General features: G+C 41.2%; 1 protein-coding gene across 2 annotated transcripts; it reads right to left on the bottom strand.

The window, feature by feature from the left end:
- Window positions 1-24,095, bottom strand: LOC140171283 (uncharacterized). Of its 2 annotated transcripts, none has more exons than XM_072194514.1 (8): window positions 23,932-24,095; window positions 23,218-23,484; window positions 10,041-10,175; window positions 9,255-9,478; window positions 8,846-8,965; window positions 8,257-8,454; window positions 6,064-6,199; window positions 1-2,495 (listed from the first exon to the last, which is right to left on the bottom strand). In XM_072194514.1, the coding sequence occupies exons 2-8, from the start codon at window positions 23,387-23,389 to the stop codon at window positions 1,675-1,677; spliced, it is 1,806 nt and encodes a 601-aa protein (XP_072050615.1). In that variant the 5' UTR covers window positions 23,390-23,484; window positions 23,932-24,095; the 3' UTR covers window positions 1-1,674. The 2 variants fall into 2 exon arrangements, with proteins under 2 accessions (XP_072050615.1, XP_072050614.1); XM_072194513.1 differs by having other exon boundaries at window positions 8,780-8,965.
- Window positions 24,096-25,914: the final 1,819 nt, after the last annotated feature.

Consider the following 25,914-nt stretch of genomic DNA (forward strand, 5'->3'; position numbering starts at 1 on the left):
TACCACTGTCCATAATTTATTTCATCTTGTTTTAACCAGGGTAGCCCCTTCAGTATCTGGTACTGATCTCCAAGGGATCCTGAGTAACAATTAACAACGTACAATTTAAGAAAACAGAAGTTTACATAATTTTAAGCAATGCATGAAGGCGAAAGTTACATAAATACAGTATTTAATTGTACATCAGGTTCAGGTCAGTAATGATTTCAATATACAGTAATGATATTGTGCATGTTAGACAATCAAACTGAAAGATAAAGTACACAAAGATGGAACAATAAATTTGCGGAAATTGGGGGTTCTACACTCATCTAAGAGATCATGAAAAGAACTTATTATTAACTATATATCATCACAATTCTAAAATGCAGTTTTTAAAAGTATGAAGACTCATTGAAAGAAAGTTTACGCGAATATCTTGACGGAGTCCATTCCAAACATAGCATGATTTGTAGAGAAAAAAGTTCTTTTACCATGACGTATATTCCATTTTGGAATGACAAGATAATTGAAAGTATCTAGTACTAGACTAATTCCAATCAGCCGTCTACACTTCGCATGTACTGTGTATGCTTCGTAGTGACGACTGATTATCTTACAGGCCATATCATGACGGATGAAAAATATTCAATGCGACTTTGGTTGTGCGCCGTAGCGCGACTGACTAGCGGCGCCCGTGTACCGCGTCGCTGTACCGCGTCGCTGAGACAAGATCGCGCTCTGAGCTTCTAAAACAACAAACTCGGTCAAAAGGTCAATTTGGACACAACTGCGCATGCTCTATGCCACAGGAATCCTGTTGCAAAATCCGTCACTTTTTTCCACGTAGTTTTCTCAGTCGTCAATCCAGACGGTTGACGACTGAGGGCAGCAGTCTAATCTAGTACCATGAGTATGAACAGATTGCAAATAAGATTATCGAGAATATGATGGTGCATTATGGGTAAAACACTTGTGTTATGGCGCTATTTTCTTTTATTTAATCAATTATTAAAATATATCGCTCTACGGTCTTTCTCTCATCGATCCTGGATGACGTCGAATCTTCGTATTTGGCGACCAGGTATCGAAGGGAAAACGTCGCACTAGCGTACTCAATCCATTATCTATGTTGTGATACTTTGTTGATATTTGATGACGCGGAATTAAAGATTATTGTGAAGTTATATTATGTTATCCGGCTATTTTTCTTCGTGTATTCAGCGAGTCTTTCCCAGTGAAACTTTGCGATCCATCGGTCATCTATTATGGTGTGAAATCTATCTTTCACCAGAATAACTAATTGATGGATCTCGTGTAAATTTCCAATCATAATATTTAAAACTTGTTTCTCCCATCTTGTATAAAATTTATCCCAGTTAAGAGCATCCATCATAACATTAATAGGAGTTCTAGCCTCTGATAAAAGAATACGAACAAGTCTATTATGATGCACTTAAAATGAATTTGAAAGAGTGATTATACAATTTGTCGTCCAAACAAGACTATAATAATATATAGTACAAAAGTGGCACCACAAGGGCATTTCAATTTAGAAGATAAGTTTACGAATAATGCCAATCGTTTCGAGATATTAGAAGAGGTGAGGTTTTTATGTTCATGCCTACTCCCTATTCTTATTCATGACTCTACAGGAACATAATGGATAATGGTGAGTCATTGGCTGCATTTGCTTTACTTTGGCACATTTGGAGGGCTAACATCATCCTTACAGGGATAATCAATTCCCTCAGAGGAACTAAGGACCGTTTCCTCACTATGATGGAAACCTGCATCGTCAGCAGGATATGGCGTAGACTCTTGATCTATTATAGGATAAGACTGATCCCCTTGACTTTGTAAGGTCACACCCTCTGAATCAGGAGGAAGATTTGTTACTTTCACAGAATGAAGCTCGATTCCCTTATTTGTTGGGTAGGCGGTTTCGTATGACGGATTTAGGTATCGTGATGCCGAAGGGACTGGCTCTCCAGGTGCTCGTTGAATGTTTGCTACTGGCTCTGCTGCCGCTGGTTGTGGGTTTGTTTCACCTGTTTGAGGAGCTGTGCCTTCAGCGGATGGCATTACACTCTTAACAGATTGAGGAAATGTTCCCTTGTAGTTTGGAGGGCAAGCTGCATCAATAACTGGAGGATACAGCTCCGTAGTAGAGGGAGGAACATTTGCATCAGTTGGACGATATACCCCAATGATATTTGGAGGATACAAACCTCCAGCAGAGGGAGTAACAATTGCATCAGTTGGAGGATATGCTCCGTACGATCCTACTGCATTGGGCGGATACACCTCTTTGGGTTGAGTGAGATTAGGAGCATCCTGTTGTATTGGATACGCTGCATCCTTATTGGTAGTAAACGTGTAGTATGCATAGCGTGGTGCAAAAAATAAGGCTCCATATCTGTAATTTTTGCAATGTTTTCCATAAATCACGTTCCTTGAACCAATGTCACCGAAAGGGAATTCATATCCTGGTACTGGCAGACTGGGCTGAGATGCTGTAAGATGAAGAGTAAATGATACTGTTATCTCGAAAACTAGATTTTGCATATATGCGGGCATTATGGTGTATGTGAGAGTGGTGGGTATATGAAATGGTCTTACTTACGATGACTTGCGCATGACAACACGATCTCGTACACCGATTTTAAATAGTATTCCCGGTATTATCACAATGACAAATTCAACCAAGTCCTTGTGACCGTCACGTGCATGGAGCTATTAAAGATGGAGAGGCAATAGATTATGTAACGCATTGTTCACTTGTGCCGATTTGAAATCTGACAAGCTATTCATCGAAAGGTACCTTTTGTTTGGGACAAAGGGCTTCCGCCATTAAATCGGTAAGCTGACCCGACAGTGTAGTAACGCTTTACCTAGCAGGCTACTGTCAATAAGTGATCAAACGAAAGTCGCGTGAAAGCGCTTACTGGAACGAAAAGTACCTATTGTTACCATAAAACCCAAGGGTGTGATTGAGTAGCCGTAAGCACAAAAGGCACACATTAGCCGCTGATGTACAGTTCGTTGTCACCCCACTGACTTTAGGTGCTTAATTTAAATAAATTGAATGCGCTTGTTGAATGATTACACATCAAGGCTGCCATGTCTGCATGTCTATAGTACTAGAGATAATGGTAATAGCTAAGTATACATGGAACATATAATAAGTATACCGGTATAGGCCTATATAAAAGTTGTTTTGCAAATTGACATTTTATTTTATTTTAAGAAGGAGAATGTCATAAACAGTGGCGTACTGAAGGGGGCAGCTCTTCTGTGAGAGGTCTTGGGAGGGGACGAGGGAGGAAGAGGTGGAGGAGGGGATATGAAGAATGGGAGGGGGACTGGAGGAAGAGGGAAAGAGGAAGAAATGAAGAGAAATAAATATATAGAAGTAAATAAATAGAAAGGTAAGGAAAATAATAGGAATGAGAGGGGACAAAAAGTAAGAGGGGATGGGGAATGGAAGGGAGATAAGAAGAGGAAGTGATACTTTAGCAAGGAAAGAATAAGTACAGAGAAAGGAAAAGAAAGCAATGACAAGCAAATGTAGGCCTTATAATAATTATTATAGAAAATAAACACAGCCCCCCACATAGGCCTAACACTAACAGCACTATAGGCAGCCATTCGATGATGTCAATGCCTTTATGCGTTACGTATTTTAAACGCCTAGTCAGATGTATTTTACACCTGCCAAGCACAAGTCACCCAATTTCGAAAATTGGACGTTGAATGTACACTCTCATGAATATTGATTGGCAACATTTTCCAATATGTCAGCGTTCAAATCGGACACAATAGAGCAATAGACCATTCAGTGCGTTGGTCTCGTGTGACTGCTCATCCCGAGAAAAACCTTGAGGATCTATTGCCTTTGGATTTGACATTGCGATCTCCCCATAGCGCTTTAAATGTATTCATCCCCCAAACGGAATAATCGTGGGGTCCAATTCTAGCCAATAACGACCGATAATATGAATGGGAGTGATGACTGACACTTGTGTAACGTCTGATCCCTGCCGAAATACGCATACGATACTCTGTTGCGGCGTACATTAGCATATTAATGAGATAATTTCATTGTCATTTTAAAACTGTACAGGTCGCTATCTACACTCTTCAAAAGAATTAAAGGATCAGATGAATATATCAGCATTTTTGAAAACATGGGATTTGATGGTAATGTTATCGATAATTGTGCTTCATCTTTTATTACATCACTTGTTCCCTAAGTTGTAGACAAAATTCACTCATTACAAATATCCGCTATCACCCACATCTTGAGGGGAGGGGGAAAAATTGAAGCTAAAATTTCGATTTTGAAGCCATTTTTCAAACGTCGCACACCGACACCGCCTGGCTAATAATTATTTGGTGGAGCAGAGACACTAAAATGAATACACGGGATCGATACACGTGAATTGCTATGCACGATTTTGATATCAGACGAAAATCTTCCGATACTGGGTTAGAAATTGATGAATATCTCCCGCAAATGAATTTTTCTCAAGAAACCATACACTTGAAAATACGTGTTGAACAGATATGATAGTCGCTAGAATGCGCTTTGAAAATTGGCCGTGCGCTTTGAACTCAAAATTTGACCATTTTATATTGCGTTGGTCCTGTTCTGGACTACAGCGTGCAGCGTGTAGTACAGCTGCACTCACTGTAGGCAGTATAAAAGTCGATGACCATTGACCTCAATGGGGTATACAAGCTTATTCACGCACAACCAAGATCGATTACCCGGCTATTGTGAGTAGCCTTAGTTATGTCCCTCGACTAATTATTAGTTTTAAAGAGCTTTAAAGGTTTGAACCAAATGGCTAATCGTGGCTGTGGATTCAGCCTACCATGGCTATTCCTGCCATGAAGATATAGGGTCGATGACACTGTGCGTCGCCACGGTTAAGGTCAAGTCACATATTGAGATGGGTTTGTGTACATGATGTATGACGTCACATTAGTGGGTATAAGATGCCCTCAATGTATCCCAGGGGTGGGGAAAGTCATTAATGTAACCGCACAAAAGATGATCTCCCGGGCCCCCTTCTCACATATCTGAGGGTAGGGGACATAATTGAGCTCCCTTAATAGTGCAACGTAATGCATAAATGAATACTCTATATGTTCTGTACCTTTCCCCACCCCGGGGATACATTGAGGGAATCTTATACCCACTAATGTGACGTATAGACACTATGAAAGTTTGACGCTGATAATCACACTGAAAACCATTTTCAGCGTTACTCCAGCCATTTCCATTTTTACTCTGGGTATTTTCAGCGTGCATGGCTATAATTGTCTAGGGATTATTTTTTTAACAAAAACCTGGCCCAATACATTTCAGTGTGATTTGGACCATTTCAGTGGGATTAATGAATGGCCTCTCATTGTGAGAAGTGTTGCGGTCAATTTTCAATCTGATAACAAAAGAACTCTTTTCAGTGCTATTTCAGTGGTATTATCTAATGATAAGTATTTTTCTAACATTATAAGGCATAAAGTTGTGATTGCCGGAGACTTCCTTTAACTTTCTTTGGCACTAAGTAGTCGGTCAGGTAGCCAATGAAAGTCGCATGCCCAAGATACTGGGTCAGTTGAGCAATTTATCGCTACCACCTAGACGGGTTGGTATTTGTCAATCCTGCCAGCTAACCAGCAAAGTAACGAGCCATAATAATATGAAATGAACTAATGCGACCATACTCCCTCACAAGCCCTCTTGATATTACGTGTATCACATACATGGCATATGTGAAATAAAATGTGGGCGCTTTTACTCAATTGTAAGAAGATATCAAAGATAGAGTCTTTTTCATCAATTTATCCTTGCTGAGAACAGATCGCGAAATATCGTTTAATGATATTGTTGACCTTTCATATTTTTCACATCAGTATCATCATTCGTGTCCCATGTGGGTGGGTGGGGGGTGTGGGGGTGTGTGGGGGTGTGTGTGGAAGGGGGTGTGGGGTGGCGTCGGGTGTGTGTGGTACAAAGCTGAACGAAATATTTATGCATAATAAAATAAGTTATATTGTAACTCCAAAACATACTAGTTGGTTGTTGGGAAATAACTTCTCCTGGAGGAAAGGCAGTAGAGTAGTATGCACTGTAGAGAGGAACCGTCCCAATAGTAATGGGTAACTTGAGCTCTAAATCAAAAGGTGTCCCACTCACATCAGCTTCAACCTGTGGAAACAAAATGTATGGTAATGTCTTGGGTGATCACCACTGCTGATACTTATTTTGATGAAGATTAATCGGGTTGTTTTTTTTGGGGGGGGTTGGCCGGAAGGCGAGTGGGATTGCAGAAGCCATTTTAGTCATTTAACTAGAAAAACTACAGTGTGCTTAAAGCTTAATATTAATACATTTATTAATGATTCAAGGAAGCCAATATCCAGTGCCGCCGAGAGCTATTACGGGCCCGGGGTAAAATGAACGCATGCCCCCACCTTTGTGTGTAGGGGGTGTGTGTCGGGGGTGCATGTTGACCGCATGTTAACATCAGTGGAGTAAATTTCTTTGTTACATTTGGGGATGGAGGTTGGTGTAAAATCCTTGAACATGAACACATGTTGAAGCGGAGCCAAAGTAGAGTGTTTAACTGCCACACATGATATTAAGTTTCTCGAACAAGTTCCGTGATTTGACCATTTCAAGCTGAAATAATCAAAATATGGACATTGAAGGGGACAAATGCACGTGAAGCGTGCAAAAATTTGAAAGTGACGTCTTTTGCTCCCGCAATTTTTACTTCCGCGCGAAAATTTGAATCCTGAATAGAATTGAGCGTCTTCAGAACAGGGCTGGGAGGGCCATTCTTAAAGTTCAAGTCAGGACACCATCTTCTTTTTTCAGGGAAAAACTTAAATGGAAGCCTCTTAGCAACCTTAGACAAGACCATCTGTGTATTTTAACTTATCAATGTATTGCTGGTTTTGTTCCAAAGTATATGCAAATAATTTTTACCTCTGTGAAAACAAGTCATCTTCACAATACACGTGGTAGTGCTCATGACAATATTGCACTTAATTTCAAACCCAGATTTGAAGCTGGGAGACGCTCATTCTTATTCAGAGGGGCTAAGGCCTGGAATTCACTTGATCATAAACTGAAATCTCCTCTCCCGATTAGCACAGCAACTTTCAAAACAATATACAACTCTCAATTTTATGATTCTTAAATTGTAGTCTTTAATTTGTTTCATGTTTTGACTTCATTCATTTATTTTGCAAAACAAAATTGGTTTGAGTTGTATTTATGTGCTATCATGCTAGGCCTTATTACTATTTTGTGCAATCAGTTTCCATATTGAATTATTTGTATTTGACATTAAATGAATTTAGTTTGTATTTGGTGCAATCAAAACTTTTGAATTAATATCAATGTTTTATAGCTATGCTGGTTCATAGGTTGATTTTTGTAGTGTTTTATCTGTTTAATGGTTTATGGAATGATGTGAGGCCGTAGTGGTCAGCGACAACCTATAAAGTGTGCTGAGGCTTGTGGATCAACGTCTAGGCGTTGTGCCTGTGCGTAGCGCACTATAAATCACTGCGCTTTTTTTTTTTTTTTTTTTTTTTCTTTTAAGTAGTTTTAATGCTTATTGTGTCCCCCATATTTGATCCTTTATTCTATATGTTTTAGCCTATGTATGTAGTATTAATAGTATTTTTTGTAAGCATTGTATTTATCTAAGTTTGCAATTTTAATATTGTGTATTTGAATGTATGTAGTATTTTTAAAACCTTGATTCTCTATTGGAAATACGTAGGACACCACCAACGTCAAGATTGGGTAGAGGATCAACTAGTCAACATTCAGCTACCACCCGCTGATGACGGAGAAGGGGTTGTCCGAAATATAAACAGATCAAAAAAGTGAGTGCTGTCACACATGCTTTGTGGCGTTTTCCCCTCCCCCAGACAAATCATGCACATGGACCGGAAATTACACCCCTTATATATCAAACCTGTGTAGTCTCCTTTAGAGAACTTATAACATTCCACTTGTGTTTTAACTTTGTCTCAATACTTATAAATAGTGATAATCTACTGTGACCCCCCACGAGGACATAGATTCACAGCAATGCGGACTTCGACTCAAGGTTGCGGGTGCAAACCTCGGCGGGGCATACAGCGCTGAAAGATAAAACAGAATCGCCGTGCCAGAAGAATCAGGAGTGACAAACACCAACAACAATGACCCCACTTGACCCATGACGCTACGCTACCTATATTTACCTCTACATAGTATTCCAAATCAATAAATTTGCAGCCTTTCAAAAGTGGTGGACAGCACGGTACAAGAAGTAACCCCTCAAATGACGCTCTACTGTTTTCTTCACATCCATCTTTGATCTGTTCAGACATTACTTTCTTTTCAGTTTTATTACTGATGTGATGATAGTCTGACTCTGAATACATGTAATAATGTACCACCTATAGGTAAAACGATAGAGAAGTGCAAGGTTACATACTTGAGATAACTATGTTTTTATTCTTTATAATTCAGAGTGAAAATAAAATTTGATATCGGAGGTTTGATTTCACATATTAAACGCACCCAGGCGTTTCCTACCAGCCCAGCGACGACAGCCCAACACATTTCTTATAGCCTGACGAGTTAGGGCCTACTCCGATTGCAGAACGATAGACCTAAAGCAAATGACGGGTGACGGCAATCATGATGTCAACTCACACACCTGTGTTAATTTACAGACATCTTTTCAATTATTGTGCATGGCCACGCCGCCTATAATTTTACCTGTACCAATTTCATAGTGATTTTAAGTATTTCACGACTGCTGTTATTTTCTACCATTCCATTCACCAAAATTGTCTCCCCTGGTACATATCCACTCTTGTCTGTCTGCGCAGAAGCTTTAATTGGTCCTGTTGCGCAACATAGACAACAAACGGTCTTCTCGTCTTCAGACTTTGAAGGCGCGACCTGTATTATAGAAGACAAACAGTTGTATGCTGTGAGGTATGCGCAAATAATATGTATATATATTATTTTATGGTTATACTTATAGTTAATGTTTTTAAAACGTTTTCATGACCTTAATATAACCCAACATTTAATGTTATTAAAACGTTTTTATCACAACCAAAAACCCAAAATATAACCTGTTTAAAACGTTTTAAAAACATTTTGTGTTTGCTTGGTATGGTGTTAATTAATCATGTTACATCGCTACTTCTACAGGAAATATCGAGCATAAAATTAAAGTTCATACCATGTCTGGTTCGGTGTTTAGATTTAACCCAGGCTCTAGAATGAAACATCTTCGTGTCGTCTGATCAAATACATATCCTGGCTTGTCAATTTTAACTCGCACTTGATATCGTACATGTCCGTACTTTGATTCATATGAAGGTGGTAGTATTTTGTCTATTGGAATGTCAAAGGTGAATGGAAATCTGTGTTCTCCTTCTTCCAAATGGGACTTTCCCTCGATATCTTGTGAGAAAAGTTACAATGAATATATATCAGTGTCATTGTAGGCAGTGCCGACAGGTGGTGTTGTTGAAGAAAGTCCCCACCCCCTAGGGGTGGCAACGAAGCGATCTATGTCAAGAAAGAAGAACCTTCACCCGCGGTCCTTCACTTTACATGGGATGCGGCCTTCGCTATAATTTGGTAGGGGCCTACAATTCTGTAATCAAAAACATTCCTAAGAACCTTTGGCAACTACATCTTATCACAAGTCAATGACCAATTGGGGGCAGATCAAATAGTGGGTCTGAATATGCACCAAGGTGCGTGCGATACCGTCCCGGGGGATACCGTAGCTAATCTAATAAAAGGGAGTCCAGTTGACTAGTCATGATTCTATTTTGATACTGACTTTAAAAAAAATCACCACTGTATCGGGCAGTGTCACTTACGTATGGTTCCACCTGTTCTAGATTTGAGAGGTAGGCCCTATATTAAAGTTCCCCTCCGGGCTCTGTAATGAGAGCTTACAACTCTCATGGATTAATACGTTGAGTAAAATGAGTATAATTATTTGAAAACATACCTGTTCCCATTACGACCAATTTTTCTTCGAAATACTTTTCTGCATTTCCATACCACACCGTTCGTTGATCTTCTCCGCTTCCTTCTTGTTCCTTCCATTCTGTTCTGCACTTGCCTCTGCATTTTATCTGCAATTCTGTGTGCAAAAATTAGTAATTTGATGTTAAAATGGAAGAGCTGGTACATATATAAAAACATTTCTACATAGGCCTATTATTTATTATTAATATTATTACCAGAGTTCTCATATCAAATTTAGGTACTTATTAGTAGTGAAGTTTCGCAACTATAACTGGCTGGTTGTTATACTTGTTGACTGATCGAGCTGTATACCAGTACTAGCACTTGCTGTTAGATAAGCTGATTCTGATTGTATGACTGCTGAATGCATGACTGAGAAAATAAGCTGTGCCCCCCTCATTGTTCATAGCGTGTTCGTTGTCCTATCTAATTTACTTGCTGAGGTATTGTTGATTTCGCATGTAATGACTCTTAATGTACAACTCTATGGACCCGGGGGGGGGGGGGCCCTATAATGTCAAGAGGGGTATCAGGCGCGTCCGAGGACTCTCAAAAAGCACCCTAAACAAGTATTTCCGAGACTGAAATTTCCCCCCTAAACAAGTATAAGTTGCACGTGCTACCCTAAACAAGTAGTTGTCTTTTCCCCAACCCTAAACAAGTAATTGATGCAATTATTACCCCTAAACAAGTAAACGCACAGAACCCAGGCGGCGAGTGGCATGATAGGGCTAGCAATTTGTGACAAGCCGTCTGAATTTTGAGCCATACAAGTTTACGTGGTGCTAAAGCTTACCTCAAAGTTCATGCAGTATGTCCAATATTTTCAATATTTTTGTGCCAATAATTTCCCTTTTTGGATCACAGGTCCAACCTTTTATTGAAATATTGTATAATTTATTCTTTGGGATTGGCATGATTGGGATGTACCCATTTCTCCACATATCCAAGAGAATTTTGAACTGCAAGTCCAACGCAAATTACGACCATGGCGATTGCAAACCACACATGAAGTTGGAAGAAGACGGCAAACACGGCCAGTTTCGTCTCGATTTAAAACATCCTAGAGCATTAATTATCATACTGGATTTAGTGGTAAACCCAACCAAAATCCTGAAACTCATTGATTTATATTTTAAGAAAGCCAAAATAGTTCCAAATTATTCAATCGTTGTGGTTGTGTTTGTAAATACCCCGGTAAAATTTCACACATGTCAAAAGTTCATTGACACAGCTTGTTTACAAACCTAGAAGTTCGTGGTTGCTTTGTTGCTCCTTTAGACCATATTCCGATCAACCAAATTTTCTGGGCTGGAAGCCACCAAGACTATGAATATTAATGAGTTTAAAGAGGTTCGGCCAATCGGAAATCCTCGTATATTTTTCCTCATAATTTATCGACTCCACAGTTAAGAAAAAGCATGCTGATTGGTTGTATATTCTGAACAAGTTGTGACCTCGTCCGGGGACCTCGTGTTTAGTAGAACTTTTAGTATGCTAGCTGGGCCAGTATAGGGATCTGTCATCTCTGACAGCTAAAAGATGGCTTTTAACTGCTTTTGGGGTGTAGGAAGAAGACACTTTCCTTTCACTTTTCATGAATGAAGGAGAAAGCACAAAATCCCAAACTTGGCAAAACTACCCTAAGTACGTAAGAGCTCCAAAAACATACCCTTTTACACCAATTTTACATGAATTTGATACCCTATTCACGTTACGCACGTAACGTACTGTGGCGGAAACTATCTGGTAGCGAGCGTCTAAGGCAACCTGTGATATAACGTGGGCGTGCGGCCAATCCGCACAGTCTATGAATACTACTAGTCACACTAATGAGTCAGACGAAGGAGTCGGATATATCATTGGTCTCATCATTTATTAGGGTTCTGGGCTGATCCAAGTGATCGGCTGGGAGCGGCAGTAGTGGTTATTGATGCAGAGAGAGAGTTATGTCTTGACCAACCTGCCTCGACGGTCGCAGGATACGGAAGAGCCAAGAATGATCGGCGCACCGGCTTATATACCCAAGGTATATCACGTAACCTGAAATAACTGAAGGGCGCCATCTCTCTTCTGAATCCATTTCCGCTACACACCTCCCTCCTCACACCGATCCGTCCCGGATCGTACAGAGTCGGGCCCGGGCGGGAAAGTGTGCGGTGATTGTTTTTCAGAGCTGATCAAATCACACGCAACTGAATCGTTCTGACTCAGGAAGGATCGATCACTTACGCCTACTCGGAGCGGGGATCACCAAAAGAGCCAGACAACGACATGCAAGAGCATGCGGGAGGATACGAACATGGAACGAGTCAGCCATGATCGTGCATTACCCTCACCGGTGCTCATACACATTGCTCTCAGATTCAATCAGTGCTCCGCCGGGTTCAAAATCCAGAGTAAATTATGTTTCCTTATAAACTATCATCTTTATATTAAAAGATATTCTTCAACACTTTATAACATATAAAATAAATGGGGAGAATTAACTGAATTTTCCAAAATATCTCCAACAAGTAATTTGGCATATCCAAAACATATTATCATCAATTTTAAAATTACTTGTTGCTATGCTTTGTGATATTGAATTTTTTAAACAAAGCAGTTCTAGATAACTTCACAGCATGTATTTTATATGCTGGTAACCTTTATGACATTATTTAGAAATCCGGAGTCACCTTATAAGAACTGTATCATTGCTCCGGTACAAAGCATTATCGCTGGTTATTAATACCAATGATCATGATCATAAAAATTGTTTTACTGCCACGATTACATGTGTATTTACGCAATAATAGAAGTAACCATTTACTCCTTCACGGAGCCATCACATCAAAGAAAGAGCCGGCCAGTGATGAGCAAGAACACAGGAGGATTCATCATAGATCGTACATCTATGACGGCTAACGATCCTCGCTAGTGTACATACCACTCACCGGTAGACTCCCCCTCCGATCCGACGAATACCCATCCGGAGCAAACAATGTATCCTATTATCATTTAAAAGCAATCATAAAAATTATACAAAATTAACCTGATTAGTTGTTCAAACAAAATGCATGGCCATGCTCCTATAAGTAATTTCCAAAATAGCACAACATAAAAAACACTGTACATTGTAACTTCTATACAATCATAATAAGCCATTCAGTATAAGGTTATCATAACATGCTATATACATCTTTGCCCTGTTTTAAACATGCTAAAATATTTCTCGTACGCATACATTATAACGATGCTATGTAACTGACTGACTCCGAAATTCCGGAGTTTGTTTTTGTACCAATTATTTCAATGATCACGGATTATTAGAACATTGTAAAATTACATAATGTTATTGATAAGGAAGGTGGAGATGGGGATGAAAAAATGTATGTAGTGATATGTGGACGGATGATAAATGAGATGAATGGAATGGACAAATGGAAATGAACAATTTATATATATCAGCGGCACTAAATTATGACATGAATTACTGTAATACATAATTTTGGGAGCTCTAGATGCATGGTTTCAGTTCAAAGTTTTACTCAAAAGTATACTCTCTGGTGATGGTCTCCGTAATTCGCACCAGTTTTCCACGGCGCCCTCCAACATCTGCAAGATGACTCATTGGGAGAAGTCCTGAGGCTCCGGGGGCTCCCGGTACCTCCCTTGGCTGCTCCGTAGTAGTAGTAGTAGTAGCTGTATTACTAGTAGAAGTGGCGGATGCCGGAGTCTTGGACTTACGCGCTCTCTTCTTTGGTGACGTCCCCATTTCACTCATACCGTCAGATTGTGCTGACTGTGCTTGGCTGGCGGCCTGATTCTGCAGAGATTCTGAAGAAATAGTTACTGCGGGAGTTACTGGTATTTCCGCCATCTCAATCTCTTCCACTTCTTCTATATCCGCCTCCGGATGCTTTGCTGTGTAATGTACTCTCAGATCCGAGCGTCTCGAGAACAACCGTGCCGGGCTTAACGGGCAAGCATATCTGTACGTTACCGGCCCATGGAGGTTGCGCTGATGCCGTGAGAGGTTGCGTCTATGGGCGAACCTCCGGTCACATTGTGGGCATTGTATTTGGTTAGGTGCCATCGCCTCTCGCCGGGGTGAATACGTCGCCAGCGTTCCATGTGGCCTGTAGTCAGGATTTACTCGAGCTGTATGCTTTGTGCGGACCATCTGTGTTTTACTTGTGGACTGGAAATATCGTACGGCACGTCTGACACCCAAGAAGCAACTGAGTTCAAAACATCGTGGCGTCTCAATATATTTACTTACAGAGTGACGTCACACTCTTGATGCACGCCCTCTATCAGAATAGGGATTCACAGCATATCTCGGAGCCACTGAGTTATGCGCCGGATTTCCGGAGCGTAAAATAATTTGAGCGCCGGAGCATATGAGTCATTAATATCTTGGAGTAACTGTGCGCCGGATTTCCGGAGCTGAATACATTTGAGCGTCGGAGCCTGAAATTCACATTTTGTTTAATTTTTCAACCAGTTTCTTAATTGTTCACCTTCGTATGGTTTGAGTCTGTCAAAGTGAACAACTTTGGGCTTCGACTGTGGCGATTTCTGTATTCTGTACACAACATCAGATAACTTAGTTGTAACTAAGTAGGGTCCATCCCACTTGAATTGGAGCTTTGGACATCGTCCTTTCTTCCTGACTTCCTGATGTAGCCATACAAAAGACTCTACTTGAATAGGTTGTGTTATGATACCTCTGTCATAGTTCCTTTTCTGTCTCTTCGCTGCTTGTTGTAGGTTTTCTCTAGCTCTGTTGTGTACAGCTCTTAAGTTGTTTCGCATTTCTTGAGCATAGTCCGTTTTCAACACTCTATCTGTTTCTGCCTCGACCGGAGTTGATGATAAATCAATCGGGAGTTCCATCTCCATTCTATACAACATAGCATGTGGTGTTTCAGAGGTTGATTCCTGCACGGAGCTTCTGTATGCCATAAGAGCGAAAGGTAAAACTTCTTCCCAATCCTGTTGATGCTTATGTGGATCCAGCAGGACTGCAATCGTATTCAGCATAGTTCTGTTGAATCGCTCTATGAAACCATCTGACTTGGGGTTCAGTGGAGTAGTCCGTGTTTTATCTATTCCAAGCAATGAACATACCTCTGCCATGACTTTGCTTTCAAAGTTTCTCCCTTGGTCACTGTGAAGAATTCTCGGACATCCGTGCCGATATATCCACTCATGTGTTAACTTATTGGCACAGGTGACTGCTTCCTGATCCGGTATAGGATATGCGTCCACCCACTTGGAAAAGTAGTCTCCGACAACAAGAATGTAACGATTACCTGTCGGAGTTATGTGAAGGGGACCAAGGATATCCATGGCTATTCTCTGTCCCGGATGTCCTGCTATGTCTTGTTGTAGCTTGGCTTTTCTTCTTGTAGAAGGTGATTTCCGTTTGGCACAAATATCACATTTTCGGATCCAAGAACGAATGTCACTGCTAACTCCAAACCAGTAGAATCTCTCGTTCAGCTTGTTCCTGGTTTTATTTACTCCCAAATGCGCTGCTGTTTTGGAGTTGTGCAATTCTTCAAGCACAGTCTCTTTGTACTTCTCTGGCATAATTAACTGCCACTTTATGACTTTACCATCATTAGACTCCCATCGTCGATACAGTTGACCTTCTTTCAGCTCTTTTCGGTCCCATTTTAGATAATAGACCTTAGCAGCTTTTGACAATGGTGATACTACTGTATACTCCGGTTTCTTGTTTAATTCCTTGGCCGTCCAAAGCCATGACAAATCGGAATCATTGATCTGCGCATTTTTCATTTCTTCATTCGTCCATTTTGGTGCAGGACATATGGCTCTTACTTTTCTTGTTTGGTTTACCCGACTGTCTGTTAATTCTACTGTTCCGGAGCTGTTTTTACAAACGGATGCTGTTCCATGCTTCTGCGTATTTGGAACTGCTGAGCTTTCTACTTGATCTGAGTCATTACAGCTGGCTGAAACAGATCGCTCGGTAGCACTAAAGTGATCCGTTTGTTCACTTATATTCGTCGGAGCAGCTTTACTGGATGTCTGTTCCTTTGGTACTATCCTCGGACTTGCTCCGGAATGGCTCCCATTGCTTGTGTTAGTCGAGTCATGATCACCGTATTGCTGCGGGTGATGGTTGTCCTCTTGTCGTCCTTCTCCGGAGTTCGGAGCGCTATTTTGCTCCGGGGGAAATTGGCAAGATTTATCCGACATTATAATGTCTCTCTTTGGCTCCGGCTCCTCCTCTATTGGAGGAGTGGTTTTGCTCTCCGAGTCGCTCCTATTACATTGAGAGCAAGGTTTTCTGGATAGAGAATCGGCGTTTTGGTGGCTCTTGTATGTCGATGTATGATTTCATAGTCGTATTCTCCAAGTATCTGTAGCCACCTAGCCACTTGACCCTCCGGATTTCGAAAGTTGATAAGCCAACGGAGTGATCCGTGGTCAGTGCGGATCGTAAAGTGTCTGCCATATAAGTACGGTCTGAAGTACCGAACAAAGAAGACTACTGCCAGTAGCTCTCTTCGTGTGACACAGTAATTCCTTTGAGCTCTCGTAAGCGTTCTGCTGGCATAAGCAATAACTTTCTCCTGACCGTCCTGTTCTTGGGAGAGCACAGCTCCTATCCCGTATGCACTAGCGTCCGTGTCAAGAGTGAATTGTCCGGAGTATGTAGGATATGCTAAAACAGGGCTTGTTGTTAAGCACTGCTTCAATGCAAGGAAAGCCTCTTCGCAACTTTGTGTCCAATTGAATGCGATGTTCTTCTGTGTCAAGCGGTTTAGTGGTCTGGCAATATCACAGAAGCTCTTCACATACCTTCTGTAATAAGATGCTAAGCCGAGGAAGGCACGCACATCTTTGAGGCATTTTGGAGTTTCCCATTCCTGGATAACTCGGATCTTCTCCGGATCTGTAGCAATACCATCTCTTGACACGACGTGTCCAAGGTACAGCACACTCTTCTGGAATAACACACATTTCTTAGGCTTTAGTTTCAGATTGGCTTGTTTGAGTTTTTGGAACACTAATCTGTTTAACTCTTCTTCTATTGTCTTGCCGAAAACTATCACATCGTCTAAGTAGATCAGAAGACTTTCCCATTGAAGTCCTGCCATTATATTTTCCATGAGCCTTTCAAAAGTCGATGGAGCATTACATAACCCGAAGAGCATAACTGTCCATTGGTATAGTCCTCCCCGCACTACAAAGGCTGACTTTTCCTTAGCTTCTTGATCTAACTCCACTTGCCAATATCCGGAGGCCAGGTCTAGTGTTGAAAACCACTGTGCTCCGGATAATGATTCTAATGTTTCTTCAATCCGGGGAATCGGATAAGAGTCTGTAACAGTTACCTCATTCAACAATCTATAATCGGAGCAGAATCTCCGGGAGCCATCTTTCTTTGTGACTAAGACAATCGGAGAGGCCCAGGGGCTCTCGGATGGCTCAATTATCCCTCTCTTCAACATGTCTTTAACTTGCTTGTCAGCTTCTGCTTGCATAGCGGGTGCGAGTCGTCTCGGTTTTTGTCGGATTGGCGGAGCATTACCAGTGTTTATCCGATGTTTGACAATGCCGGTTCTCCCAAGATCACCATCTCCGGTTGAAAATACATCTTGATATTCCGTCAGCAAATCCGCAACTCCTGCGTGGTACTCTTTTGGTAATTCCTGTACGCTCGCTTCATACAACGTCTGCAGGTGCTCTGGTACATTCTTCTCCGACTTTTGTTTATTTATTTCTTGGTCTATCTTGTTCACAGTCTCCCAACCTACTACAGGGCTTACTGTTCCAATTGCTGTATTCTTCTTTACTGTTAGGTTTGACAGGGTTGGATTGAATACTCTGACGGGTATGTAATCAGGTTTTGTTGTATCCAAGTCTACAACCACTCTCGCCACCACAGCTCCGGCTTCTTTAAGTTTACTGCTCCCTGGTTCTAGGATTCCGAGTCCTTCAATTCCCGGAGTCTTATTAATTTTTCCAGGTATGAGCATCTCATGCCCCGGAGGAATTGTTATATTCTGACGGAGGGTGACTTTGGCACAAAATGTACGTGTACTCGATGTCTTAACGTTGCATTGCACAACCTTGTCTCCGAATCTCAACTGCTCCTTATATGGATCAATGGTGCATTTTGACATATACATGAAATCCATACCCAACATAGCGTCGTTTGTTATTTCGGCCACTACTACTGGCGTGAACATAGAAGCGGGTCCAATGTTGACGTTCATTGATGCCCATCTTATAGACTTTAGAGGACTTCCATCTGCTTGTTCTGCTGCATCTTTCATGTGAAAAAGAGCAGGCCTTGAGTCAACTGGAATACTGTTATACATCTGGACGGAAATAATAGTGTCTGTAGTCCCCGTGTCCACCAAGTATTCTACTGAGCAATAGGCTATGTGTCCTTCTACAACTAGAGAGCGACCACGTTCTACATTTTCAGATGTTGGGTTTATTGACGGTTTTTGCTGATTCGTAGTCGCATTTCTGTTTACTTTTGGTTTTCCTGAGCCCACGCTACCGATTTCGACCCTTCCGGGGCTCCTAGGTTGGGCCGAAAATCGTTTCCCGGATGATTCCATCCTCCTCTCGAGCTGCGAAACATTTGAGGACAGCTTGCCTTATAATGATCCAATGCTCCACACCTGTAGCAACCTCTTCCTCTGCCTGGGTCTTGTCTACCACTTCCTCGTCGCCATCCTCTCCCTCTGCCGTAGTTAGGAGCTTGTGGGGCTTCTGCCGCTTGTTCTTTCTCAGTAGACTCCGACTGCTTGCTCGACTCCGTTTTTGACGCCTTCTCTGCCACGGTCTTCAACAAACCAATGACTTCCCTCAACTGATCCTCCAATACTCTATCAGTTGGCTCTACACTTTTCACAAACTTTGCAGGTTGTTTTTGCTTTTCGGTTGTCAAAAACGCTTCTGTCTCCAATGCAGTCTGTAATGCTGCTTCCATAGATGTAGGGCGGGAGAGGTGCACCGCTGATCGTATCTCCCTATCTCGCATGTTACCCATGAAATGGTCTCGTGCTATCCGGTTCCTGGCTTCTTCCGCCATGCCGACGTAAGCATTATCTGTTAGTTTTCTAACAGCTTGTGCAAAATCTTGCAGACTTTCTTGTTGCTGTTGTTGGCGACCACGAAGCTGTGCCAAGTATAGTTCTGCTTGGCCGGAGAACGTGATTTCTAAGCGCTTAACCAACTCCTGATAAGTAATTGTTCTCCACTCATCCTGCTGTCGAATTACACCTCTGGCTCGACCACGAAGGCTCATAAATAATTGCTGTGCCTTTTGGCTGTCTGTCCATCCGTTCCAAGTGGCGACAGACTCAAATTGGCTAAGGTATTCCTGTAGAGGCACGTCTCCTTTGAATGCTTCGGGCGTAATTTGTTTCTGCTTAGGCCGCTCCATTCGGCTCCGGAATTTATCCATTCCTTTTACACAATCTTCTCGCCTTAACCTCCATGGTCCGCTGCTGTGATGTGGCTCCTCTTCTTCGGAGTCGACAGATTCTGTATCCGACATTTCTTCTTTGACTCTTCTGATGTTGCCTTTATGTCGTTCTATGCTGACATTACCCGGGGTCATATCACCTCCATCCTTCCTTCGGACCTCTGAGCTGACTACTTGATGTGATGTCGGAGCCCGTTTCTTATATTTCTTATGACTGTCGGATGGTACCTGACCCGTTAGCATTTGACGGAGCTCACTACTTTCTTGTTTCAAATTCTCCAACTCCAACTTCATTTGTTCTACCTCCGCGTCCTGATGGTCTCCGACTTGGGATCTTTGTCCATAATGAACACTTGCCGATGCATATGGAACCGCTGGAGTTTCATAACTTCGCGTCAGCTGCTCTTCCTGCATAGATTTGTTGATCTGCATCGGCTCCCGGATAAACACATCTGGGTCGGATGCCGTTGCTCTTCCGTACCCCGGTGGCGTTTCAAATTCATGAACAATTCTTGATTCCATCATAACGCTCACATCTTCCATAGGGCTGCACGACGCATCTTTTTGTGGCCTTTCATGCCTTTTGTGGCACGATTTGTCCAACTGTCCTTGGTTGCGTTTGTTTGGCATATTGTTCAGGAGAATCGTTTGCATCTCCTGAAATTAGCGTTGCTCCTGCTCTTCTCCCGGAGTTGATGCTCTTGTATACTCCACGTGGTCAGCCTCATCTGAGCCACGAGCTGCAACATGCCTCTCCCCTCCGGAGACATTGACCGTCTCCCCGTACTGCTGCTGGGGATTCCTTTCAGCAGAAGACACTGTTTCTGAGCAGAACTCTGGCGGTGGCTCAATCATTGGTTGGCTTAAATCACTTGCTTTTTGTTTCTCAGTTAATTTTGTCCGTAAGCGCTTAATTTCATCAATGAATATCTGCCTCTCGTCTTCACCATTCACTCTCAGTAAGTTGATCTCCTCTTGTAAATCCAAACTCCTTTTCGCTGCTTCCTTTGCTTCCAACTCCAACTGCTTATCACGCTCCACCTGGCTGTGGAAATCCTCCATCCAATCTTGATCATCGTCGAAGTTGGACGCCATTCTCTCTGCTCCTCCTACAATCCCTGAGATGTTAAAACTAGTCCAGTGTCACAGAAATCCCACCGCTGGCACCAATGTGGCGGAAACTATCTGGTAGCGAGCGTCTAAGGCAACCTGTGATATAACGTGGGCGTGCGGCCAATCCGCACAGTCTATGAATACTACTAGTCACACTAATGAGTCAGACGAAGGAGTCGGATATATCATTGGTCTCATCATTTATTAGGGTTCTGGGCTGATCCAAGTGATCGGCTGGGAGCGGCAGTAGTGTTTATTGATGCATAGAGTTAGAGTTATGTCTTGACCAACCTGCCTCGACGGTCGCAGGATATGGAAGAGCCAAGAATGATCGGCGCACCGGCGTATTATATGCCCAAGGTATATCACGTGACCTGAAATAACTGAAGGGCGCCATCTCTCTTCTGAATCCATTTCCGCTACAGTACCCTAGTCTGAAAAAATACCCTTTTTACGTGAATTTACGGACGCGCCTGATACCCCCCTTCACCATTACAGTGCCCCCCCCCGGGTCTATGGCGTAGGCAAACCTAACTGGTGTGTTGAAGTCATGGAGACCCCAAGCCAATATCTCTCAGAAATGTTGTCCAAGGACATATTTTCAACATACCTGAAGTTGATAGTGGGGCATAATGTCTGACATTGGTTTTCAGGCGGGTCAAAATGTACAAAAAAGTACAATTGGGGTTTTGCATGGGTAGTATCTCAGCTAATAGTATTCTAATAGGCTCAATATGGGATAAGAGTAATGTCCCACCAAAGGGCTTTGACTGACCAAAAAATGGACACTAAAATTATTTTTACTTTTAGAGTTCTGACCCCCCGAAGTTGGTCCTGGATGGATGAAGTTGCATTTTGAGGGCCCTATATCTTTTTAAGTAAAGGACTTGGACGTTTGCTGATGGCAGATATGAATTCTACACAAATAAGTACCCCAGGATACACATTTTTAAAAGTTGTATGGGTTCCCTTTATACATTCATGGCCTTCCAAACATCGTCTTTCGCTTTGCGACACATTTTTTACGCTGACCCCCCTAAATTTCAACTTGCTACCACGGGAAAACGAAATAGAGTATGAAGCTCAAAGTTTCAGGATTTTAATTTCTCACCAATATCTAGCACCACACAGAAAAAGAAAAAAATTGAAGAGGTGCTGCGGTGCACATCCCTGGAGTTGACATGGATTGGCTCTGTATATAGTACTGGATACGGCTCAAGAAGAAGCAATCAGCCAGTAAGGTCATGAAACGTTACTACTAATTGTGAGTACCTGGATTTGATATGAGAACTCTAGTGATATTTATATCGACAATCCTGATGATCTCTTCAATGATTTCTACATATGTTTTGTGTACATCACGATCCATCATCAGTGGCGTAGCCAGCCTTGTCAGAGGGTGTGTAAAAGGGTAGGGGTAGTGCAAGGGGCAGGGCAACTTTCAAGGGAGGCAAAATTTTCAAGAATGGACTAAAAGTACAAAAAAGGCAAAAGAATCTTAAATATCAGGGCGACCAGCATCCGGGGTTAGGGAGAGGGGGGCAAGACTTCTCACAGGAGCAGCTGCCCCTTGCCCCTCAACTTGACTACACCACCACTGTCCATCATGTCGCGGCGGAGTCATAGTTACATTTGATTGATTTTATGCTTACATCATGCTAAGTATAGATGTATAAGAGGCCCACACAATTTTTAAAATATTGTAGGATTGGCCGATCGACGCTTATATAAACGCGTTTTGAAGTCCATCGGGGCTGTGTGTTTGGCCCCGCGATCTTCACCATGCATTCGAGCCATGCACACTACTCAACTTGGAGACATCATCAGTACTCACACAGTGGTAGACTATGCCATAGTTGATTTTTTATAAATAAAAATATATTATTAATCATAATGAACGCATTCAGTTGAACTCGAAATTATACTGATATTTATTACATCAAAATACTAGTATAAAATGGTTATGAAAAAGTTTATATAATTATATTTGTGACAGTAAAAGTAAAGTATACGTAGGCTTATATTATTGAATGCAACATATCATAATGGCATAACTATAATGGCACTTCAATACTGAACAATTCTAATTGTTTTAGAATCTGCCGGTTTATTATCCGAGTTAAAAATCAAGCTAACAAACAGAGGGAGTAGGGTGACTGAAAAGATCAGATGTGAAAATCTATCAATTGTGCATAATTAAATCAGAGTTTTAAGCTTAAATACAATATCCAGAGTATGCACAATGGGCAAGTGGACTACGGGGTAGTCTAACACAGTGGCGGTACTACGGGAGGGGGGGCAAGGGGGATTTTGTTTCTTTTTCTTCCCCCAATTCCCCCCCACACTTTAGAGGCCAAACACCCAAAATTACGTAAATGTCTACTTTTTGCGGCAATTTTGCCCAAAATTGGTCGATTTTGCCCCCGCACCTGAAATTCACTTTGACCCTCCCCATGCCCCTGGTGCAGCCACTGTACTCACAGTGTAAATCAAATGACGTATGCAGGTGACAAACATCTTTATCTAATTCTGAGTAAATCTGATAAAGCCTCTACGGCTGTGTCTAAATTGAACTTACTGCGGATATGTTCAATTGGATCTGAGTTTGGTCGAATCACTACTTTCACATATCCTTGCACGGAATCTCCTGGTCTATACACCGTGTCATTAGGCTTATCGAATTCCACATTGAAACTTTGAATCTTGTCGTCCTCTCTTTCGGCATGAGATTTTTCGATGGTAGCTGCCATTAAATCTTCTAAGGTGGATTGGAACGTCTTTAGTTTCTAGTTTACCTTGATATCAGCAAAGTACATTGCATTGTGTAACGGGTTTCTCAGGATTTCTGTAAGGATGAAATTGTAGACAACTGATACGTCAGTGATTTTATTGATAGAAGTTATGACATAATCAGTAGCTGGTAGAAAAATGACTGGACTAGTCCAAAAAATGAAGGAGGGTGTACAATTTGCATTTTGATGGCATTTTGGTTTGTCTTTCCATATCGTCGGTCGCAAAACATAGTGGCGTTCAATTTAATCAATTTAAAATTTTCAGCAACCTTATTTAACCTAACAAGTCAGTGCAAAATGCAAAGGTTTCCAAAAAAGCTTTTTCAATTAAGATCACATTTTTTTTTCTGAAAATACATATTGTCTGTGAATTTTAGCTTACAAATAATTGATACTTTAATATCTTTTGAAATGTTACATCAGCATTATCAAGCTCTGATGCGAATCGAATGTAATAATGTTATTTTAAGCACCAATACAACAATAAAACGTTTACTTACCCACGAGTTTCGAATGCAGGAATAGTATTATACATGTACAAGACCGACTGACTAATTCAAGCATCCGTTAGGCGGAAATAATAACTGAAATGAGCACGTCCCACTCTACGAAGTTTTCAACTTTGATATAGAAAATAGTCCAAAGTTCATGTTACTTCAATATCTTTCTACATGTACATTCAACATTACATTTATAATCGGACGCTATGCTTAAAAGCCACATAAGAAAATCTTGTTTACTAATCACACATCATGGCATCACACTTTAACAAATAGCCATTGTAACATTTCTATGAGAAATAGAATTGTATTAAAAAACTCTGTCGAATTTTACCAAAAAATTATAACGGTTATGGTAGTTAATGAAAGAAAAAGAATAAGTGAAATTTAGCAACGCGACGAGGTTTATTTACCCGAAATATACTTCCACTTCAAATCTATTGAAATCCGCTATTGTATTCTAATTCATAAATCGTAATGCAGGAATTACGTAAATCGATGAAATACACATTTATAAATTGTCTCTACCGCCGGCGTTTCGCAATTATTAACATTAAAAATGATCCAATACTCTTTCAATTATAGACTTATACGTGCTTTTATTGCAAATAATATTCACAAATCCTACTTCACTTGTTGTAATTTGCAGAATATCTTAACTGTATACTAATCAGAAGTGCATGTTCTAAATTGTTGTGATCGCGCCCAAACATATCATACACGATTTTGTTTATTCCTTTTGGGCTCATTACCGAAAGACAGAAGTCGTCAACAATGGCAACATTAATCAACATGATCAAACCTGATCAAACTGAACAGTGGTAAGAAATACAAGTGATTTGGACATCAAAATTATATAACTAGAGCCAAGGTAAGAAAATATTTCATAACTTTGCTTTCATAAGCCACCAAACCCAGGGCCTGGGGGCACAATAAATTGGGTTTTACCTCGATTTTACGTCCCCTTTTTAAATAATAATACCAAAAACCATTCAGGCGTCTGGTCCGCAATGCCCTGTTGATGAAATCTTTCAAAGCCTATGCTGAACTATGGGGTTCAGCTATTAAACGCTAATAAATATTTTATCCCATAGAATATAGAAACTAGTATTTTGATAAGTAAAATAGCTGGATGAGGTATGGGGCTGGTTGGGGTGGTTACGGGGCGTTAACACTACTAACCGCGAAATGTGGATATCCAACTAGTTTGCCCCACTTGGCTACAAAGAACCACTAACCGCAAAATATGGATATCCAACTAGTTTGCCCCGCAGGGCTACAAAGAACCACTAACCGCGAAAAATAGATATCCAACAAGTTTAAACTATATATTATTACCCGATAGAGGTAGGGCCAGGAGAATGAGGGAAGTTGTGCGGAAAAAAAGTAAAAAGTATGAAATGAGTGACGGGCTGTCGCTAAGTATGAAATGTGTGACGGATAACGAAATGTCGTCACCTTTAACTGGGGCCCAGTATCAACAAAAAACACCAAGGCCGCAGGGCCGGCGACTCCCATACGACGACTAAACACTCCAAGTGGGACCCCAATATAAGAGCCCCGCAGGGCAAGAAAAAAAAGCGCAACCTTCATTTAAAAAAAGCATCCATATCTACCAAAAACGTTTCAAAACGTAAAAAGGGGCCAAAGTTTAACAAATCTTTAATGTGTGACTTTTCACCCATTTATAAAGTTGGTCCCATTTATGAAAGTTTCTTAAGACATAGCCCATACAAAAACGTCATCTATACGTGTTGGTTTTCTTAGTTGGCAGTGTTTATTTCGTAGAGTGAATGAATTCGAGCGTGAAGTTTTTCCGTATAGACGTTATAATGTATTTTGATTTAAGAAAAAGTAGCAAAGACTCACTTTGTTAAAATCCTCATCGTCATGTGGGATTATGTACAGATGTAGGGCCTATATGCAGTAGGTTGACAGACAGTCGATTTGCTAAGTATAATACTCTACTACTCTTTATGAACA

This window comes from Amphiura filiformis, chromosome 15 (genome assembly GCF_039555335.1).
Source record: "Amphiura filiformis chromosome 15, Afil_fr2py, whole genome shotgun sequence".
In the NCBI taxonomy this organism is placed as follows: Eukaryota; Metazoa; Echinodermata; class Ophiuroidea; order Amphilepidida; family Amphiuridae; genus Amphiura; species Amphiura filiformis.